Genomic DNA, 21526 nt, shown 5'->3' on the forward strand with positions numbered 1-21526 from the left:
CTTGAAAATCATGTTTGAAAGTGTAACACACACTCACACGGAACAACCCAGTTTATATACAGGACAGTGTTTGTTCATTTATATTTTTAATAGATAGATTTGTAGTTGACGTACTCACCAGCCTGCTGTGTTGATGTATCACTGCGGAACAAAATGACTCCACGTTAAAGAGACAGGATTTGAATTTTTTGTCTCATACTGCTCATTCCAGCTACACATAGCTGAGTGACTGTGACCGGAGAAGGCCGTAGAAAAGAGAAACACCTTCAAACTCACTGATTAACATTCAATTGTTTAATTTGTGATCATACATTGTCTTCAATCCATCCCTGGTTGCTGTCAGTTCCCTTAGATTTTCTGTTCTTGTTAGAGGGAGAAGGGAGTAACGCTACCGAACATATTAGGAATGTTACATCGCTTTCTGTGGTGAAAAAATGAAATCCATGACTAATCCAGGGTAGAGATGAATCTCTGAGTCTCTGTCAACTTACCCACGTACTTACTTGCTTACTTAACTAAGGCCCAACTGTGTCTCTTCCAAACTCGCTTTGAACTTGAAGATGAGGTGGCAATTAAGAAACGTCTCCAAACTTTTTGCTCAACGTTGCTGTCTGCTGGTAAAGGTTAGAATTGCGGCAATTAATTACAAGTGTTTCATGCATCCTATTAAAAAACCTGAACGCTTTTGATAGTTTCCATGCAGAACAAACAATAGAATCATCTTGTGTGAATGTGTAAATATGTTTATGTAACAATCTCTAAATATGTCTAGTGATTTATGTACATATGCACCTATGTGCTGTGATCTGTGTGTGGCCTCCATGTATCAGTCTGATGTATGGTATTGATGTCAGGTCTGATACTGAAGCTGAGCCGCGTGTCACAGTTCAGATGCAGTGACTTCTAAAATGCTGTTTTCTGGCACTGGCGTTGCAGCTGGACAGATGTGACCGATGACGTATGAAGCAGCTTACTGGATCACTCTGCCAGTCTTAGATGGCTTTGCTGGTCTTTGTTATTTAAACCCTATATTACCATATAAAGGATGTGTTGCACTCAATATATTGTCACAGGACACAGCACATAGGTGCATATATACATAAATCACTAGACATATGTAAGGATCGTTACATAAGTTTGATTGATACATACACATATTTACACATAGATTCATACTGATAGGATGAAGCAGACAATTAATTACAGATTAATGAAGATAGAAGCATGATGGAGGGCAGAGGAATTGGGAGAGTAAGGTCGAAGGCCTGGGAGGACTTTGGCCCACCAATAAACAATAATAAACAAATAGAAGGAGAAATCAGCACACAAAAATAATCAGTTGTTTGTGCCTGAGTGAAAATTATCAAGAGGGTTCAGGTTTTTGAAGTGGATGCATGGAAAACTTGGAATCAATGGCTGCATTTTCAACTTGTGTCAGTAGATGTCCATATTGAGCGATAGGTTTGGAGATGTTTCATAGCCTCCAAACCGCCATCTGGACAGACAAGCCAGTGCATTTTATAGTTGAAAGCTATGAAATGTTGTGTTTGGGCATTCTGAGTTTGGAAACCCCACAGTTTGAGCCTGGTTCTTCATCCTTACAACCTACTTGAACATTTTCAGCCATGTATGTTTTTGTAGGACAGCGAGGAACAGGACCCTCCATGAGAAATCTTTTTACTTTGCTAATCAGGCTAATCAGCACTCAGTCATGTTTGTACAGTGTTTCATGTTGTGCTACATTTACACGTTGCTTCTAAAGACAGACATCTTCCTGAGTTGTTTGCGAAAAAAAACGTCTTCTGGTTTGTTTTCATTTCTGCTAACCTGAGCCTGTCAAGTCTCATCTCCTCGTCTCTATCAGCTGGAGTAGATCACAGTAAAGATAAAGAAGAAATACAGGGGAGACTTTATTATTATCAACATTAATGTAGTGATTACGCTCATAACATGTATAGCTACAGTTGATATAATACATTTGAATATATACATCTGATATACAGATAATTGTTCCTGCAGACATTATGTATGAAGCTGTTCAGGAAAGAGCAGGATCTTTAACCGTTCCTTAGAGACAGAGAGGGACCCTCCACCGCCTAAGGACCACCAAGGAGAAGTGTCTGGCTCCAGACTTGGGGCCTCGTTGTGGTGGCAGCACCAGGCGCCGTTGGTTGTCAGAGCAGAGGGAGCGAGAGAAGGCAGGAGCCTGAAGGAGGGAGTTCAGATAAGTGGGGCGCTGCTCTGTAGACGAGCATACAGGACTTGAACCTGATGCAGGCAGTGACTGGGAGCCAATGGAGGGATGTGAACAGTCACCTGTGCTGTTGGGCTGGTTGAAGACCAAACAAGTAGAGATGGTCATTTCAAAACCGAGGGTTTGTTCAGTTGGGAAAAACAGCCAGTTTTGATAAGCAGTTCCACCAACTGTGTTGAAACTTCCGGTGAATATGAAATGTTTGAGTTGCTGATACTGAGAGATCGTGAGAATTTTGTTGTGATGATGAAATCTAGCTTTCTGAAGAATGAAGGGTTTGCGACACACACGGTGTCATAGCACAGCGGTGAAGCTTTCAGCCTGCGTAACAGAAGGTCACACCATCTGCTCTGCAGACTGAAGTTCTCCACTTTGCTTTAAATGAGGACAATATATCGAGTGCAACACATCCTTTATATGGTAATATAGGATTTAGGGTCTAATGGAAAGGCACCAGAAGTCCCAGGCACACACACCTTTGATGTGAACGACTCAAAAAAATGCACCACTTTAGTTTGAAATGTCGTCATTTCTATTATCAGGTTTACAATGAGACTTTTGAGTGAGAAGGCGTGGGCTTGGATTTTGGATTCCGTTGCCAAAAATGTTTTTTTGATGCTTTCTTAAACCGTATGGACACATGGGATGAAGCACTCACACACCTCCAGAACAAAGAACAGCACCAGGAAGGCCTGCTGCTCAGTCAGGGTGCAGGGGTCAGTTAAAGCCCCACCACCCCCCCACACACACAAGTTATGCCCTCTGAAAGTTGAAATCTATCAAATTATTAGATATTCCAAATAAGCATTGAGAAAACAAAGCTTAGTGAAGCCGCGTCTCGTTTGGGTACATGCTGTCTGAGAGTCCCCTTATCTGCCCGGATCTGGGCCGCATGGTTTAATGAGAGGACTGCCACACACACACACAGGAAAGGGAAGAAGCTCAAGGACACACACACACACACGTACACAGAGATGAAACAAGGCTTTGGCCGTTTCACCACAGTGCCGTATGGCTCATCTGCATATTCAGAGACAACACGATAAACAAAGATAATAATGGTGACTTCAATGTTTGTCAAAGTAATCAAGTTTGTTGATTCAGATTCAGGCGCTTCTTTGTATACGTGTGTGTGCGCACGTGTGTGTGTGTGTGTGTGCGAGTGTGTGTGTGTGTGTGTGTGTGTGTGTGTGTGTGTGTGTGTGTGTGTGTGTGTGTGTGACAGTGTGTGTGGAATATGGGGTCCCAAATGTAGTAGCAGACTCACATTGTGGGGACCTGTGTTGAACAGTTTATTTTGTCAGTCTTTGTTAGCGACTATTTTTCTAGCAAGTGTGGCATGGTTTTGATGTGTGTTTGCGTGCACGTGACAGTGTAAGTGTGTGCTTAATTGAAACGTGCTCCCCTGAGCAAAAACCTGTATTGCCACATTGACTTGGCAGACAGACGTACGGGTGGGTGGGTGTGGCATTACCACAACCCCTGTATGTTTTTGTAGGACAGTGTTGGAATATAACAAATAATGTCAAACACATATAAGTAAATGCAGTAACTGAGGTTAATATATTTACAAGTGACCAAATGGCTGGCTCCGGGAAAGTCTGGAGATAGAGTAATACATACGAGCATTTACAGCTTCTCTGGGAAGGCTAGATAACACTGTCTGCCAATAGGTGAAGAGGTCACTGTATCGCTTTATCAGAGCTTCAAGGGGGTTTGCATGGACGGGCAGTCTGGGGGAGCTTCTTCAGATCAAAGGGCTTATTACACTATACTTCTGTTCTTTAATTTACACAAAGAGTGTTCTACTTTCCCCCACAGACAGCTGTTCATCCCTCAGATTTGAATCTTAGCGCTGCCCCTCTTGAAGCTGGCTGACCAATAGATAACAGTTCAACTACAGTGTCATCAGTGAATTGATGACGCCTTGTGTTTGCGGCATAAATGCAATTGTACGTGGAAACTCACGGCCTGACCCACGACACAAGGACGGGGGCAGGACAGGCGCTCTTCAATGTCTTATTCCAGTAAAAACCCATCTGAGAATTTCAGTTCATCTTTGCCTCATCATTCACCACCAAAACAACGAACACGAAGAAAGACCACCAGAAAGGTCCTTTTTTCAATAACAGCGAGGAACAGAACCCTCCATGAGAAAGAGATTACTTTGCTAACCAGACTAATCAGCACTCAGTCATGTTTGTACAGTGTTGAATGTCATGCTACATTCACATGTTGCTTCTAAAGACAGATATCTTCCTGAGTTGTTTGCAAAACAAGCGTCTCCTATTTTGATTTCATTTCTGCTGATGTTCCTTAGCGCATCAGGTGAGCTGGAAAAGCACCTTTACTCTTTGACTGTATTTAGACTTGTTCTGCAAGTTTCTCTCATTACAGACATATTGGATGGCTTTGTGTCATAGTTATGACTCATTATGTTTAAAGAATATATGTACAATTATATAAAACTCATTATCTAAAGATCAGAGAATGTTTGTTTTTTTTAATTAGCATTATTAGAAAGCAGGCAGAACTCCAGCTGCCTCGTTTACTGCAATCAAAGTCAAAATGTCGTCATTAAGCACATGGGGGAATAAAAGCCATCAGTTTAGACCTTTTGCTTTTTAATTTTTAAGGAAAGTATGGCTAATCTGGCCGTGCCTGGTGGGAAGGATGCTGACTTGTTTGGGTCAGAACACCGGTGTGGTAAAGGAAAAATGGAGCCCCTTTGCCCAGGGCAAAGCAGAGGGCAGCATTTGCACCTCAGGGGTCAACTGTTCCTCAATATAACTACAGAGGAATAATGGGCAAAACTTTAAAAAAAAAAAAACACAGGTTGTAAGAAAGGAAATACTGAGTCTGGGATAAGGAACAATGAGGTGAACATCATTTAGTTTGTAATAAAATCCTTTACTGTGGATTGGTGGTATAATGATAGAATGAAGAATGGAAGGAGGATGTTTCAGATTACGAAGGAGACAGCCAGTCGATGTTTTCCCGATGCACGTATAACAGGAAGTATTGAAGATTGTACCGAAAGTATTGAGCCAAAGCCATTGTTTATTTAAGAACACAATCTATTTGAATAGTCTAATTCATTTTATTTCCTCATCAAGTTCCTGGTTGTCCAGATATAAAGACACCTCCCTCACAGGTGCAGTTGACATTCGAGGAAGACTCAAGCAGAGCGATTTGAGTTTCTATTTCCCAACTACTCTGGCAGATTTCAGGTGAGTCGAACAGAAAGTTTGTGATTTTTTTCCTGATATTTCTTAATGATCAATCAATATATCGATATCATATAATATCAAATCTTTGTGACGTTGTGACAATCAGCAACGATAACACATTGCACATCACTTTGTTTCAATGTTAGAACCAGAAACATGAATAACTGTGGGTTTCACTGTAATGTCCAACAACTCTTTTGTTCTCCTCTTTGTTCTAGAGCAACATGATGACATCCTGGCGTCTCCTGTCTCTCACTTTGCTCCTCCTCCTGTCCATCACTCCCACAGTAACTGAAGTGGAGGATTCAATGAGTACAACCTGTGCAACTAAGTTTCTTCTCAATGGAAATGTTCCCAAACATCCTAGAAAATGGAAACATCCACGACCAGAACCGATACACATCCATCTGCCAGACGTTCCTGGATGAACAAAGGTTTGTGACGCTCTACGACAAAGAGACCAAGATCCCAGTGTTTTCAGCTTACAGGTTCACAGGGAAACAAAGAACCAGACCACAGACTCCTTGGAAGATAGAGGCACATGTATGTTTCTAATCATTCATTGATTAATAGCAATATTATGAAATTGTACCAGTACACGTGATTTGTTGATTCAGTTGGGAAAAAAAGTCTGTGAGCATTTTCTTGGATGTTTGCATGAATTATTCCTCAGATGTGGTCTGATTTTCACCAAACCCAGAATTATAGACAAACACAATCTTTGTAAAGATATGATACAGAAATAAGCACTTGTTCGTGACAACAACAAAAAAATAACCATTGAACCATTTAAGCGTGAAGACCAGGCACCAGGTGTACTGATACACTTTTGATGGCTATTCACAGAAAAAGCCACGTAATAAAGAGGACTTCCAGGTTCCTACTAAGTCTGAGCCATTCCTAACTCACACACCTTTTAATGAAGAGAACGACATTACACAAGAACTAAATATATGTTCTGGTGCTGTAATATAATTTTCAGCCTGGGTTAAATGGCAAACATTGAAGCTTTTATTAGAATTAGAAACTCTTCAATGCTGTGTAAGAATTTTGCTCCATGAGTCACATAAAGAAAAATAAGTTAAGATCTGGAATAACTCTCTGCCTAACCCTGTCACGGTCCTGTTACTTTGGAAGCATCAGACTTTGTACAAATGATTACTTACAGTATTTTACATTACTGCTAACCTCTTCCTACCACTCACCAAGCTTTCTCACCTTTACAGCTTGCCGGGATGCAGGATGTCAACATGGTGAACGACAATACAAATTACAACCATAACCTCCAGGCTGCAGACACAGATTACTATGGTCAAGACCTTTATGAAAGGGGTCACCTGTTTCCAGTTTCTCTTGCATTTAGCCAAGACGATAAAAAAGCCACCTTCACACTGACCAACACTGTTCCACAGGCAAGTAAATGCAACCGTGGAAAATGGAGGATAGTTGAGAGAGACATCGGTAATGAAATGAATAGACAATGCATCAACAATAACAATCAGATTGAAGGCTTTGTAGTGACAGGAGCACAACCTGGCAACAATAATCTCATCAACCGAGTCAATATTCCTTCCCATCTCTGGTCAGCATTCTGCTGCTACAACAGGATAAATAACCAGTGGATAGCAAGAGCGTACCGCGTTAGTAACATTCAGTCTGGTTGTGTACGTGAAGACCTGACCTTGGCACAACTGAGTCAAAAACTGAGCCCACCTGGAACAGAGTATGATTTTTTTCCAAACTCAGAATGTAAACTACCAGGGGTGCCCAATACGTCGATCCTGGCCGTCCGGCCGATCGCGAAGGTAATGAGGGTAAATCTGATAACATTCCCAAAAAAAAAAAGAAAAAAACTTTTTTTTTTTTTTAGCATATCGTTAAAAGTTAGCCGACACTCAGCCTCGGCACCCTCATCTAATGGTCTATGAGAATAAACTAGAGGAGTGCACAAGACAGTGTTGTTATAGGTTGTAAAGTACTCCTCCACCCCAAAGCCTTATTTCCTTCATGTTTATTCATCATTCCCAAAGTAAAAACTCATTGTCTTGTTTGTTTAGTCAATGTATGATTTATATATTAGGACTTTTCCTTAAAATTTAAAAGCAAAAGGTCTAAACGGATGGATTTTATTCTCCCATGTGCTTTAGGACGACACTTTTTACTTTGATTTGCAGTAAACAAGGCAGCTGGAGTTCAGCCTGCTTTCTAATAATGATAATTAAACAAACAAAACATTCTCCGCTCTTGATATAATGAGTTTTACATAATTGTCCATATATTATTTTTACATAATGAGTCATAACTATGACACAAAGCCATCCAATATGTCTGTAATGAGAGAAACTTGCAGTACAAGTCTATATACAGTCAAAGAGTAAAGGTGCTTTTCCAGCTCACTTGATGCCCTGAGGAACATCAGCAGAAATGAAAACAAACTAGGAGCCGGTTGTTTCGCAAACAACTCAGGAAGATGTCTGTCTTTAGAAGCAACGTGTAAATGTAGCACAACATGAAACACTGTACAAACATGACTGAGTGCTGATTAGCCTGATTAGCAAGGTAAAAAGATTTCTCATGGAGGGTCCTGTTCCTCGCTGTCCTACAAAAACATACATGGCTGAAAATGTTCAAGTTGGTTGTAAGGATGAAGAACCAGGCTCAAACTGTGGGGTTTCCAAACTCAGAATGCCCAAACACAACATTTCATAGCTTTCAACTATAAAATGCACTGGCTTGTCTGTCCAGATGGCAGTTTGGAGGCTATGAAACATCTCCAAACCTATCGCTCAATATGGACATCTACTGACACAAGTTGGAAATGCAGCCATTGATTCCAAGTTTTCCATGCATCCACTTCAAAAACCTGAACCCTCTTGATAATTTTCACTCAGGCACAAACAACTGATTCTTTTTGTGTGCTGATTTCTCCTTCTATTTGTTTATTATTGTTTATTGGTGGGCCAAAGTCCTCCCAGGCCTTCGACCTTACTCTCCCAATTCCTCTGCCCTCCATCATGCTTCTATCTTCATTAATCTGTAATTCATTGTCTGGTTTATGTCTAGTGATTTATGTACAAATGCACCTATGTGCTGTGATCTGTGTGTGGCCTCCATGTATCAGTCTGTGGATGGTATTGATGTCAGGTCTGATACTGATGCTGAGCGGCGTGTCACAGTTCAGATGCAGTGACTTCTAAAATGCTGTTTTCTGGCACTGGTGTTGCAGCTGGACAGACGTGACAGATGACGTATGAAGCAGCTTACTGGATCGCTCTGCCAGTCTTAGATGGCCTTGCTGGTCTTTGTTATTTAAACCCTATATTACCATATAAAGGATGTGTTGCACTCGATATATTGTCCTCATTTAAAGCAAAGTGGAGAACTTCAGTCATGAAAACAACGTCTGCAGAGCAGATGGTGTGACCTTCTGTTACGCAGGCTGAAAGCTTCACCGCTGTGCTATGACACCGTGTGTGTCGCAAACCCTTCATTCTTCAGAAAGCTAGATTTCATCATCACAACAAAATTCTCACGATCTCTCAGTATCAGCAACTCAAACATTTCATATTCACCGGAAGTTTCAACACAGTTGGTGGAACTGCTTATCAAAACTGGCTGTGTTCCCAACTGAACAAACCCTCGGTTTTGAAATGACCATCTCTACTTGTTTGGTCTTCAACCAGCCCAACAGCACAGGTGACTGTTCACATCCCTCCATTGGCTCCCAGTCACTGCCTGCATCAGGTTCAAGTCCTGTATGCTCGTCTACAGAGCAGCGCCCCACTTATCTGAACTCCCTCCTCCAGGCTCCTGCCTTCTCTCGCTCCCTCTGCTCTGACAACCAACGGCGCCTGGTGCTGCCACCACAACGAGGCCCCAAGTCTGGAGCCAGACACTTCTCCTTGGTGGTCCTTAGGTGGTGGAGGGTCCCTCTCTGTCTCTAAGGAACGGTTAAAGATCCTGCTCTTTCCTGAACAGCTTCATACATAATGTCTGCAGGAACAATTATCTGTATATCAGATGTATATATTCAAATGTATTATATCAACTGTAGCTATACATGTTATGAGCGTAATCACTACATTAATGTTGATAATAATGAAGTCTCCCCTGTATTTCTTCTTTATCTTTACTGTGATCTACTCCAGCTGATAGAAACGAGGAGATGAGACTTGACAGGCTCAGGTTATGAATGTTTTATGTTGTTTTTACCAGTTACATTTGTAATCTTGTCTGCAAAGAAGGGTGGTGACTCCAATTATCAGCTGACAACCAACTGCTGAATTTGTCCTTATCAATAAAAACTATTCAATTATTTACCGGAATTTAACTCATATAAGAGTAAAACATGACGATATCTGAATTGAAATGAGTGAATAAACATAACCTCAAATGTTCACCTTTCAGCCTCATAATGACCTTTTTAGTAAGTGGTGGGGTCGACTCAATCTTGGGTTGGTTGCCTAAGTGCAAAAATGATCAAATGAGGAAGGTTCAGGTCTGCCAATGTCATGATGTTACAGATTAAGATGTTAAGCTGGTATCACCAAGTTCCTCTTTGTCCAGATATAAAGACACCTCAATCACAAGTGCAGTCAACATTTGAGGTAGACTCAGGCAGAGCGATTTGAGTTTCTATTTCCCAACTACTCTGGCAGATTTCAGGTGAGTCGAACAGAAAGATGGTGATTTTGTCCTGATATTTGTTCATGATAAATCAACAACACAGTAAATGTGCGACCATTCTTTGCGACATTGTGACAATCAGCAACAATGTCACATTACACATCACCTTGTTTCAATCTAACACCAAATTCATGGATTACTGTAGGTTTCACTGTAATGTCCAACAACTCTTTCGTTCTCCTCTTTGTTCTAGAGCAACATGATGACCTCCTGGCATCTCCTTTCCCTGGCGATGCTCCTCCTCCTGTCCATCACTCCCACAGTAACTGAAGTGGAGGATTCAATGAAAACAAACTGTGCAACTCAGTTTCTTCTCAAAGAAAAAGCACCAGAGGTCCCAGGCATCCTAGAAAATGGAAACATCCTGAAGCAGAACCGATACACATCCATCTGCCAGACATTCAATGATGTACAACGGTTTGTGACGCTCTACGACAAAGAGAACAGGATCCCAGTGTTTTCAGCTTACAGGTTCACAGGGAAACAAGGAACCAGACCAGGCCAACCTTGGATGATAGAGGCAGAGGTATGTTTCTAATCATTCATTGATTAATAGCAATATTATGAAATTGTACCAGTACACGTGATTTGTTGATTCAGTGGGGAAAAAAGTCTGTGAACATTTTCTTGGATGTTTGCATGAATTATTCATCAGATGTGGTCTGATTTTCACCAAACCCCGAATTAAAGACAAACACAATCTTTGTAAAGATATGATACAGAAATAATAGCACTTGTTCGTGACAACAACAAAGAAATAACCATTGAACCATTTAAGCGTGGAGACCAGGCACCGGGTGTTCTGATTGTTGAATGATTATTCACAGAAAAAGCCACATAATAAAGAGGACTTCCAGGTTCCTACTAAATCTGAGCCATTCCTAATTGACAGACATTTTAATGAAGAGAACGACATTACACAACAACTAAATATATATTCTGGTGCAGTAATGTCATTTTCAGTTAGGATTAAAGGACAAACAATGAAGCTTTTATTAGAATTAGAAACTCTTCAGTGCTGCGTAAGAATTTTGCTCCATGAGTCACAAAAAGAAAATAATTTAAGATCTGGAATAACTCTCTGCCTAACCCTGTCACGGTCCTGTTACTTTGGAAGCATCAGACTTTGTACAAATGATTACTTACAGTATTTTACATTACTGCTAACCTCTTCCTACCACTCACCAAGCTTTCTCACTTTTACAGCTTGCCAGGATACAGGATGTCAACATGGTGAACGACAATGCAAATTACAATCACGCCGACCAGGCTGCAGACACTGATTACAAAGGTCAAAAGATTTATGACAGGGGTCACATGTTTCCAGTCTCTCTTGCATTTAGCCTAGACGATAAAAAAGCCACCTTCACACTGACCAACACTGTTCCACAAACAATTAATTGCAACCGTGGAAAATGGAGGATAGTTGAGAGAGACATCGGTAAGGAAATGAATACAGAATGCATCAACAATAACAATCGGATTGAAGGCTTTTTAGTGACCGGAGCACAACCTGGCAACAACAATCTCAACAACCGAGTCAATATTCCTTCCCATCTCTGGTCAGCATTCTGCTGCTTCAACAGCACAGAGTGGATAGCAAAAGCTTACCGCGTTAGTAACATTCAGTCTGGTTGTGTACGTGAAGACCTGACCTTGGAACAACTGAGTCAAAAACTGAGCCCACCTGGAACAGAGTATGATTTTTTTCCAAACTCACTATGTCCATGGTAACCTGGACAGTAAAGCTCAGGACCACACTTGTGATGGTCGACCCATTTATGCATCCTTCACATTTGATCCCATAGCTATTAGGGTCATCGCTTAATAAATGTTAATAAAGTTGGGCTGTGCTGGTGGTTTGGGCTACAATGTGAACCACAACAATGTATCTCTCATGTATTTCCTGCACTTTTACTGCATCTAATAAATACAATAAAACAAGAAAAAATGTGTGGTAATGCTGCAGGTTTTTAAATCTTGCAACATGTCGATCATCCATCCATTCATTCATCACACACTTGGGCTGTCAAGGCATTATTTCCTTCATGTTTATTCATCATTCCCAAAGTAAAAACTCATTGTCTTGTTTGTTTAGTCAATGTATGATTTATATATTAGGACTTTTCCTTGAAATTTAAAAGCAAAAGGTCTGAACGGATGGCTTTTATTCTCCCATGTGCTTTAGGACGACACTTTTGACTTTGATTTGCAGTAAACAAGGCAGCTGGAGTTCTGCCTGCTTTCTAATAATGATAATTAAACAAACAAAACATTCTCCGCTCTTTATATAATGAGTTTTACATAATTGTCCATATATTCTTTTTACATAATGAGTCATAACTATGACACAAAGCCATCCAATATGTCTGTAATGAGAGAAACTTGCAGTACAAGTCTATATACAGTCAAAGAGTAAAGGTGCTTTCCAGCTCACCTGATGCCCTGAGGAACATCAGCAGAAATGAAAACAAACTAGGAGCCGGTTGATTCTCAAACAACTCAGGAAGATGTCTGTCTTTAGAAGCAACGTGAGATTGTAGCACGACATGAAACAGTGTACAAACATGACTGAGTGCTGATTAGCCTGATTAGCAAAGTAAAAAGATTTCTCATGGAGGGTCCTGTTCCTCGCTGTCCTACAAAAACATACATGGCTGAAAATGTTCAAGTAGGTTGTAAGGATGAAGAACCAGGCTCAAACTGTGGGGTTTCCAAACTCAGAATGCCCAAACACAACATTTCATAGCTTTCAACTATAAAATGCACTGGCTTGTCTGTCCAGATGGCAGTTTGGAGGCTATGAAACATCTCCAAACCTATCGCTCAATATGGACATCTACTGACACAAGTTGGAAATGCAGCCATTGATTCCAAGTTTGCCATGCATCCACTTCAAAAACCTGAACCCTCTTGATAATTTTCACTCAGGCACAAACAACTGATTCTTTTTGTGTGCTGATTTCTCCTTCTATTTGTTTATTATTGTTTATTGGTGGGCCAAAGTCCTCCCAGGCCTTCGTCCTTACTCTCCCAATTCCTCTGCCCTCCATCATGCTTCTATCTTCATTAATCTGTAATTCATTGTCTGGTTTATGTCTAGTGATTTATGTACATATGCACCTATGTGCTGTGATCTGTGTGTGGCCTCCATGTATCAGTCTGATGTATGGTATTGATGTCAGGTCTGATACTGATGCTGAGCGGCGTGTCACAGTTCAGATGCAGTGACTTCTAAAATGCTGTTTTCTGGCACTGGCGTTGCAGCTGGACAGACGTGACAGATGACGTATGAAGCAGCTTACTGGATCGCTCTGCCAGTCTTAGATGGCTTTGCTGGTCTTTGTTATTTAAACCCTATATTACCATATAAAGGATGTGTTGCACTCGATATATTGTCCTCATTTAAAGCAAAGTGGAGAACTTCAGTCTGCAGAGCAGATGGTGTGACCTTCTGTTACGCAGGCTGAAAGCTTCACCGCTGTGCTATGACACCGTGTGTGTCGCAAACCCTTCATTCTTCAGAAAGCTAGATTTCATCATCACAACAAAATTCTCACGATCTCTCAGTATCAGCAACTCAAACATTTCATATTCACCGGAAGTTTCAACACAGTTGGTGGAACTGCTTATCAAAACTGGCTGTTTTCCCAACTGAACAAACCCTCGCTTTTGAAATGACCATCTCTACTTGTCTGGTCTTCAACCAGCCCAACAGCACAGGTGACTGTTCACATCCCTCCATTGACTCCCAGTCACTGCCTGCATCAGGTTCAAGTCCTGTATGCTCGTCTACAGACGATTCCACGATGTGGAAATATGTTGATGTGTTGAAAGCACCTGTTGAATGTAATTTTTTCTTCTAGATATTTTCTGTCTAAAAGATTATTTATTCTTAATGTGAAAACAGAAACACTGTAACTTTTTGAAGAAAGGAATTATTGACGATATCTGAATTGAAATGAGTGAATAAACATAACCTCAAATGTTCACCTTTCAGCCTCATAATGACCTTTTTAGTAAGTGGTGGGGTCGACTCAATCTTGGGTTGGTTGCCTAAGTGCAAAAATGATCAAATGAGGAAGGTTCAGGTCTGCCAATGTCATGATGTTACAGATTAAGATGATAAGCTTGTATCACCAAGTTCCTCTTTGTCCAGATATAAAGACACCTCAATCACAAGTGCAGTCAACATTTGAGGTAGACTCAGGCAGAGCGATTTGAGTTTCTATTTCCCAACTACTCTGGCAGATTTAAGGTGAGTCGAACAGAAAGATGGTGATTTTGTCCTGATATTTGTTCATGATCAATCAACAATACAGTAAATGTGCGACCATTGTTTGTGACGTTGTGACAATCAGCAACAATAACACATTGCATTTCACCTTGTTTCAATGTTAGAACCAGAAACATGGATTACTGTGGGTTTCACTGTAATGTCCAACAACTCTTTTGTTCTCCTCTTTGTTCTAGAGCAACATGATGACATCCTGGCATCTCCTTTCCCTGGCGATGCTCCTCCTCCTGTCTATCACTCCCACAGTAACTAAACTGGAGAATTCAATGAGTACAAACTGTGCAACTCAGTTTCTTCTCAATGGAAAAGCACCACAGGTCCCAGGCATCCTAGCAAATGGAAACATCCTGAACCAGAACCGATACACATCCATCTGCCAGACGTTCCAGACTGTACAAAGGTTTGTGACGCTCTACGACAAACAGACCAAGATCCCAGTGTTTTCAGCTTACAAGTACACAGGGCAACAAGCAGCCATACCCAACAGACCCAAGAGAATCAACAGACCCAACAAACCCAAGAGAATCAACAGACCCAACAAACCCAAGAAAATCAACGGACCCAACAGACCCAACAGACCCAGGAAAAACAACAGACCCAACAGACCCAACAGACCCAACAGACCCTGCACTCCTTGGAAGATAGAGGCACAGGTATGTTTCTAATCATTTATTGATTAATAGCAATATTATTAAATTGTACCAGTACACGTGATTTGTTGATTCAGTGGGGAAAAAAAGCCTGAGAGCATTTTCTTGGATGTTTGCATGAATTATTCATCAGATGTGGTCTGATTTTCACCAAACTCAGAATTATAGACAAACACAATCTTTGTAAAGATATGATACAGAAATAATAGCACTTGTTCGTGACAACAACAAAAAAATAACCATTGGATGTTCTGATTGTTGAATGATTATTCACAGAAAAAGCCACATAATAAAGAGGACTTCCAGGTTCCTACTAAATCTGAGCCATTCCTAATTGACAGACATTTTAATGAAGAGAACGACATTACACAAGAACTAAATATATGTTCTGGTGCAGTAATGTCATTTTCAGTTAGGATTAAAGGACAAACAATGAAGCTTTTATTAGAATTAGAAACTCTTCAGTGCTGTGTAAGAATTTTGCTCCATGAGTCACATAAAGAAAATAAGTTAAGATCTGGAATAACTCTCTGCTTAACCCTGTCACTGTCCTGTTACTTTGGAAGCATCAGACTTTGTACAAATGATTACTTACAGTATTTTACATTACTGCTAACCTCTTCCTACCACTCACCAAGCTTTCTCACTTTTACAGCTTGCCGGGAAACAGGATGTCAACATGGTGAACGACAATGCAAATTACAATCACGCCAACCAGGCTGCAGACGCAGATTACAATGGTCAAACTATTTATGACAGGGGTCACCTGTTTCCAGTTTCTCTTGCATTTAGCCAAGACGATAAAAAAGCCACCTGCACACTGACCAACACTGTTCCACAAACAATTAATTGCAACCGTGGAAAATGGAGGGTAATTGAGGACAAGATTGGTAAGGAAATGAATACAGAATGCATCAACAATAACAATCAGATTGAAGGCTTTTTAGTGACCGGAGCACAACCTGGCAAAAACAAGCTCAACAGCCAAGTCAATATTCCTTCCCATCTCTGGTCAGCATTCTGCTGCTACAACAGGATAAATAACAAGTGGATAGCAAAAGCGTACCGCGTTAGTAACATTCAGACTGGTTGTGTACGTCAAGACCTGACCTTGGCACAACTGAGTCAAAAACTGAGCCCACCTGGAACGAAGTATGATTTTTTTCCAAACTCACTATGTCCATGGTAACCTGGACAGTAAAGCTCAGGACCACACTTGTGATGGTCGACCCATTTATGCATCCTTCACATTTGATCCCATAGCTATTAGGGTCATCGCTTAATAAATGTTAATAAAGTTGGGCTGTGCTGGTGGTTTGGGCTACAATGTGAACCACAACAATGTATCTCTCATGTATTTCCTGCACTTTTACTGCATCTAATAAATACAATAAAAGAAGAAAAAATGTGTGGTAATGCTGCAGGTTTTTAAATCTTGCCACATGTCGATCATCCATCGATTCATTCATCACACACTTGGGCTGTCAAGGCATTATTTCCTTCATGTTTATTCATCATTCCCAAAGTAAAAACTCTAAATGTAATCAATTAATTAATTAAATTAACTAAATGTATGATTTATATATCAGGACTTTTCTTTGAAATTAAAAAGCAAAAGGTCTAAACGGACCCCACCACTTTTTAGGAAGTGGTGGGGTCGACAAAATCTTGGGTGGGTTGCATGAGAGAGTCAGACAGAAAGATTTACATCACAGTAAATGTGTGATCATTCTTTGTGACGTTGTGACAATCAGCAACAGCCTCCAATTATCACCTTTTTTCAATGTTAGAACCAAAAACATGGATTACTGTGGGTTTCACTGTGATGTCCAACAACTCTTTTGTTCTCCTCTTTGTTCTGGGGCGACATGATGACCTCCTGGCGTCTCCTGTCCCTCACAGTGCTCCCCCTCCTGTCCATCACTCCCACAGTAACTGAAGTGGAACATTCAATGTTGAACTGTGCAAAACCATTTCCTCTTAATGGAAAGGCACCAGAAGTCCCAGGCACACACACCCAACATGTAATTAGCAATATAATTAATATGATTAGCATTCTGTACCATCTGAAATGTACAGTATCTTTGTGCTGCATTTCATTTTGGCTCAATCTAAATAAATGGACTTTTTGTGTGTGAGCACTGAAATGCCCCGAGGTACATTACTAGGAGGCTGTCTCAGTGTGTTTTCTGTGCACAACCGCCAATGCTTTTCAGTGGGAAACCAGTCTGTTCATTTGTTCAGTCAGAAGTTTGATTACACCTCATGCCTGTTTTCTTGATTCTGATTGGTCACTAAAACGCCAACTGGCTGACGTCAGAGCCGGTCCAAAGCAACTGGACAGGCGTGTGACTTTGGCCTAATGGGAATATTCAAATATTTGAAGATCAACTGCAAACTGCTAAAAATGTGTTTTGAAGAGAGAGTGTGTAAATATTAACAAACATGCATATGATCAAACAATGCCTATAACTCTAAACCCCAAACACACAGCAACAGAATGAGTGTGTATGGAACGAGCAGACATGGCGGAGTCATGTGAGTGTGTGTGTGTACTTATGGGAAGTATTCTAAATCAGGGTGGTGTGTGTGGGGGCAGTAAAAGTACAAAGGTGGACCTGAGAGTGTGTGTCGAACTCCAGAAACTGTATTTTTCCTCAATAATATTGGACTTCTTTAGTACCACTGATGTATATTTGAGGATATTAAAAATCTATGTGTATGAGCACAGCGCCCTCTAGCTGTGACCTATGGTTGCCAACTGCTGTACGTATCATTTTCACCTGTGTGAAGGAGCTTGTTTTGCTTTTTGTAATCCTTAACATTTTGCTGGAATTAGAGATTAAGTTGAGTGGGTGTGGCCTGTTCTGTACTCTAAAAGCTCAAGAGGCTCAGTTATTTTAAGATAGCAAAGGCATGATGACACAAAGAGAGACCTCAGCTGAAACCCTGTGGTTATGACAGGTACTGCAGCATGTGTCCAACAGAGGTCAGGTTGGTCTGCCGTATACAGATGATCTATTAAACGGTACAGGCCAGATCATCACATTGCCTCACTTCTGTTTAAACCAAAGACAAAGGAGGTATTGGGGTTACGTAATCACCCATCAGACAAATCTGGTTACACACCAACATGACACCAACTCCCTCTCAACTGAAGGCTGAGATTAAAGGGTAGTTGAGGACAAGGGTTGAGAATCACAGGAGTGTATTTTGAGATTACTGAGGATGAACAATATTATGCATTTTGATAATCTTTTAACTTTTTTTTATTTTGCTGAGGTTTAATGCCTCAAATGTGAGTGCAGATGTGTGACTTTACAACACAAAGACAACAGTGCAACAGCCTCACTGTGAATAACACTGAAGCTGAACAGTGCAGAATGTACCAGAGGAAAAGTACCTGCACCTGATCAACAGATAACAGGGATGGAAGATTGCCTGCAGTTACAAAAATGAACGGCATATCAGCCAAAAATATACAAATCACAAAAATAATTGATGTCACTTTTCTCCTGTTATTACAAATTGGCTACATTTGATGTGCAATCACACACCTCCAGAACAAAGAACAGCACAAGGAAGGCCTGCTGCTCAGTCAGGGTGCCCCCCCCCCACACACACACACACACACACACAAGTTATGCCCTCTGAAAGCTGAAATCTATCAAATTATTAGATATTCCAAATAAGCATTAAGAAAACAAAGCTTAGTGAAGCCGCGTCTCGTTTGGGTACATGCTGTCTGAGAGTCCCCTTATGGTTTAATGAGAGGAATGCCACACACACACTCAGGAAAGGGAAGAAGCTCAAGGACACACACACGTACACAGAGATGAAACAAGGCTTTGTCCAGATATAAAGACACCTCCCTCACAGGTCCAGTTGACATTCGAGGAAGACTCAAGCAGAGCGATTTGAGTTTCTATTACACCAACTACTACTAGATTTCAGGTAAGTTGGAGAGAAAGATGGTGATTTTTTTCCTGATAGTTGTCATGATCAATCAATATATCAATATTATATAATATCAAATCTTTGTGACATTGTGACAATCAGCAACAATATCACATTGCACATCACCTTGTTTCAATGTAAGAACCAGAAACATGGATTACTGTAGGTTTCACTGTAATGTCCAACAACTCTTTGTTCTCCTCTTTGTTCTAGAGCAACATGATGACCTCCTGGCTTCTCTGTCTCTCACGGTGCTCCTCCTCCTGTCCATCACTCCCACTGTAACTGAAGTGGAGGATTCAATGAGTACAAACTGTGCAACTAAGTTTCTTCTTAATGGAAAAGCACCAGAGGTCCCAGGCATCCTAGCAAATGGAAAAATCCTGAACCCGAACCGATACACATCCATCTGCCAGACGTTCAAGAATGTACAAAGGTTTGTGACCCTTTACGACAAAGAGACCAAGATCCCAGTGTTTCAGCTTACAGGTTCAGAGGGAAACAAGGAACCAGACCACAGACTCCTTGGAAGATAGAGGCAGAGGTATGTTTCTAATTATTCATTGATTAATAGCAATATTATGAAATTGTACCAGTACACGTGATTTGTTGATTCAGTTGGGAAAAAAAGTCTGTGAGCATTTTCTTGGATGTTTGCATGAATTATTCATCAGATGTGGTCTGATTTCACCAAACCCAGAATTATAGACAAACACAATCTTTGTAAAGATATGATACAGAAATAAAAGCACTTGTTCGTGACAACAACAAAGAAATAACCATTGAACCATTTAAGCGCGGAGACCAGGCACCGGGTGTTCTGATACACTTTTGATGGCTATTCACAGAAAAAGCCACGTAATAAAGAGGACTTCCAGGTTTCTACTAAATCTGAGCCATTCCTAATTGACACACATTTTGATGAAGAGAATGACATTACACAACAACTAAATATATGTTCTGGTGCTGTAATGTCATTTTCAGCTTGGGTTAAATGACAAACATTGAAGCTTTTATTAGAATTAGAAACTCTTCAGTGCTGTGTAAGAATTTTGCTCCATGAGTCACATAAAGAAAATAAGTTAAGATCTGGAATAACTCTCTGCTTAACCCTGTCACTGTCCTGTTACTTTGGAAGCATCAGACTTTGTACAAATGATTACTTACAGTATTTTACATTACTGCTAACCTCTTCTTACCACTCACCAAGCTTTCTCACTTTTACAGCTTGCCGGGAAAAAGGATGTCAACATGGTGAACGACAATGCAAATTACAATCACGCCAACCAGGCTGCAGACGCAGATTACAATGGTCAAACTATTTATGACAGGGGTCACCTGTTTCCAGTTTCTCTTGCATTGAGCACAGACGATAAAAAAGCCACCTGCACACTGACCAACACTGTTCCACAAACAATTAATTGCAACCGTGGAAAATGGAGGGTAATTGAGGACAAGATTGGTAAGGAAATGAATACAGAATGCATCAACAATAACAATCAGATTGAAGGCTTTTTAGTGACCGGAGCACAACCTGGCAAAAACAAGCTCAACAGCCAAGTCAATATTCCATCCCATCTCTGGTCAGCATTCTGCTGCTACAACAGGATAAATAACAAGTGGATAGCAGGAGCGTACCGCGTTAGTAACATTCAGTCTGGTTGTGTACGTGAAGACCTGACCTTGGCACAACTGAGTCAAAAACTGAGCCCACCTGGAACGAAGTATGATTTTTTTCCAAACTCACTATGTCCATGGTAACCTGGACAGTAAAGCTCAGGACCACACTTGTGATGGTCGACCCATTTATGCATCCTTCACATTTGATCCCATAGCTATTAGGGTCATCGCTTAATAAATGTTAATAAAGTTGGGCTGTGCTGGTGGTTTGGGCTACAATGTGAACCACAACAATGTATCTCTCATGTATTTCCTGCACTTTTACTGCATCTAATAAATACAATAAAAGAAGAAAAAATGTGTGGTAATGCTGCAGGTTTTTAAATCTTGCCACATGTCGATCATCCATCCATTCATTCATCACACACTTGGGCGGTCAAAGCATTATTTCCTTCATGTTTATTCATCATTCCCAAAGTAAAAACTCATTGTCTTGTTGTTTAGTCAATGTATGATTTATATATTGGGACTTTTCCTTGAAATTAAAAAGCAAAAGGTCTAAACGGACCCCACCACTTTTTAGGAAGTGGTGGGGTCGACTCAATCTTGGGTGGGTTGCATGAGGGAGTCAGACAGACATCACAGTAAATGTTTGATCATTCTTTGTGACGTTGTGACAATCAGCGACAGCCTCCAATTCTCACTTTGTTTCAATGTTAGAACCAAAAACATGGATTACTGTGGGTTTCACTGTGATGTCCAACAACTCTTTTGTTCTCCTCTTTGTTCTGGGGCGACATGATGACCTCCTGGCGTCTCCTGTCCCTCACAG

General features: G+C 40.7%; 1 protein-coding gene and 1 long non-coding RNA gene across 11 annotated transcripts; both read left to right on the top strand.

The window, feature by feature from the left end:
* The first annotated feature begins 4390 nt into the window (after nt 1-4390).
* Nucleotides 4391-21058, top strand: LOC143013916 (endonuclease domain-containing 1 protein-like). Of its 10 annotated transcripts, XM_076167628.1 has the most exons (7): nt 4391-4582; nt 5371-5484; nt 5705-5918; nt 10051-10149; nt 14330-14428; nt 14644-15120; nt 15773-16529. In XM_076167628.1, the coding sequence occupies exons 6-7, from the start codon at nt 14650-14652 to the stop codon at nt 16304-16306; spliced, it is 1005 nt and encodes a 334-aa protein (XP_076023743.1). In that variant the 5' UTR covers nt 4391-4582; nt 5371-5484; nt 5705-5918; nt 10051-10149; nt 14330-14428; nt 14644-14649; the 3' UTR covers nt 16307-16529. The 10 variants fall into 10 exon arrangements, 9 of the variants coding, with proteins under 9 accessions (XP_076023743.1, XP_076023750.1, XP_076023748.1 ...); XM_076167631.1 differs by lacking the exons at nt 4391-4582; nt 15773-16529 and adding an exon at nt 20302-21058 and having other exon boundaries at nt 5207-5484; XM_076167627.1 differs by lacking the exon at nt 4391-4582 and having other exon boundaries at nt 5219-5484.
* LOC143013919 (uncharacterized) lies at nt 18922-19518 on the top strand. The gene is made up of 2 exons (XR_012965235.1): nt 18922-19071; nt 19288-19518. It is a non-coding gene; the product is annotated as an uncharacterized LOC143013919 (long non-coding RNA).
* Nucleotides 21059-21526: the final 468 nt, after the last annotated feature.

Source organism: Genypterus blacodes, unplaced genomic scaffold, assembly GCF_046128005.1.
Source record: "Genypterus blacodes isolate CSIRO-AG114 ecotype Tasmania unplaced genomic scaffold, CSIRO-AGI_Gbla_v1 ptg000168l_1, whole genome shotgun sequence".
Taxonomy (NCBI): Eukaryota; Metazoa; Chordata; class Actinopteri; order Ophidiiformes; family Ophidiidae; genus Genypterus; species Genypterus blacodes.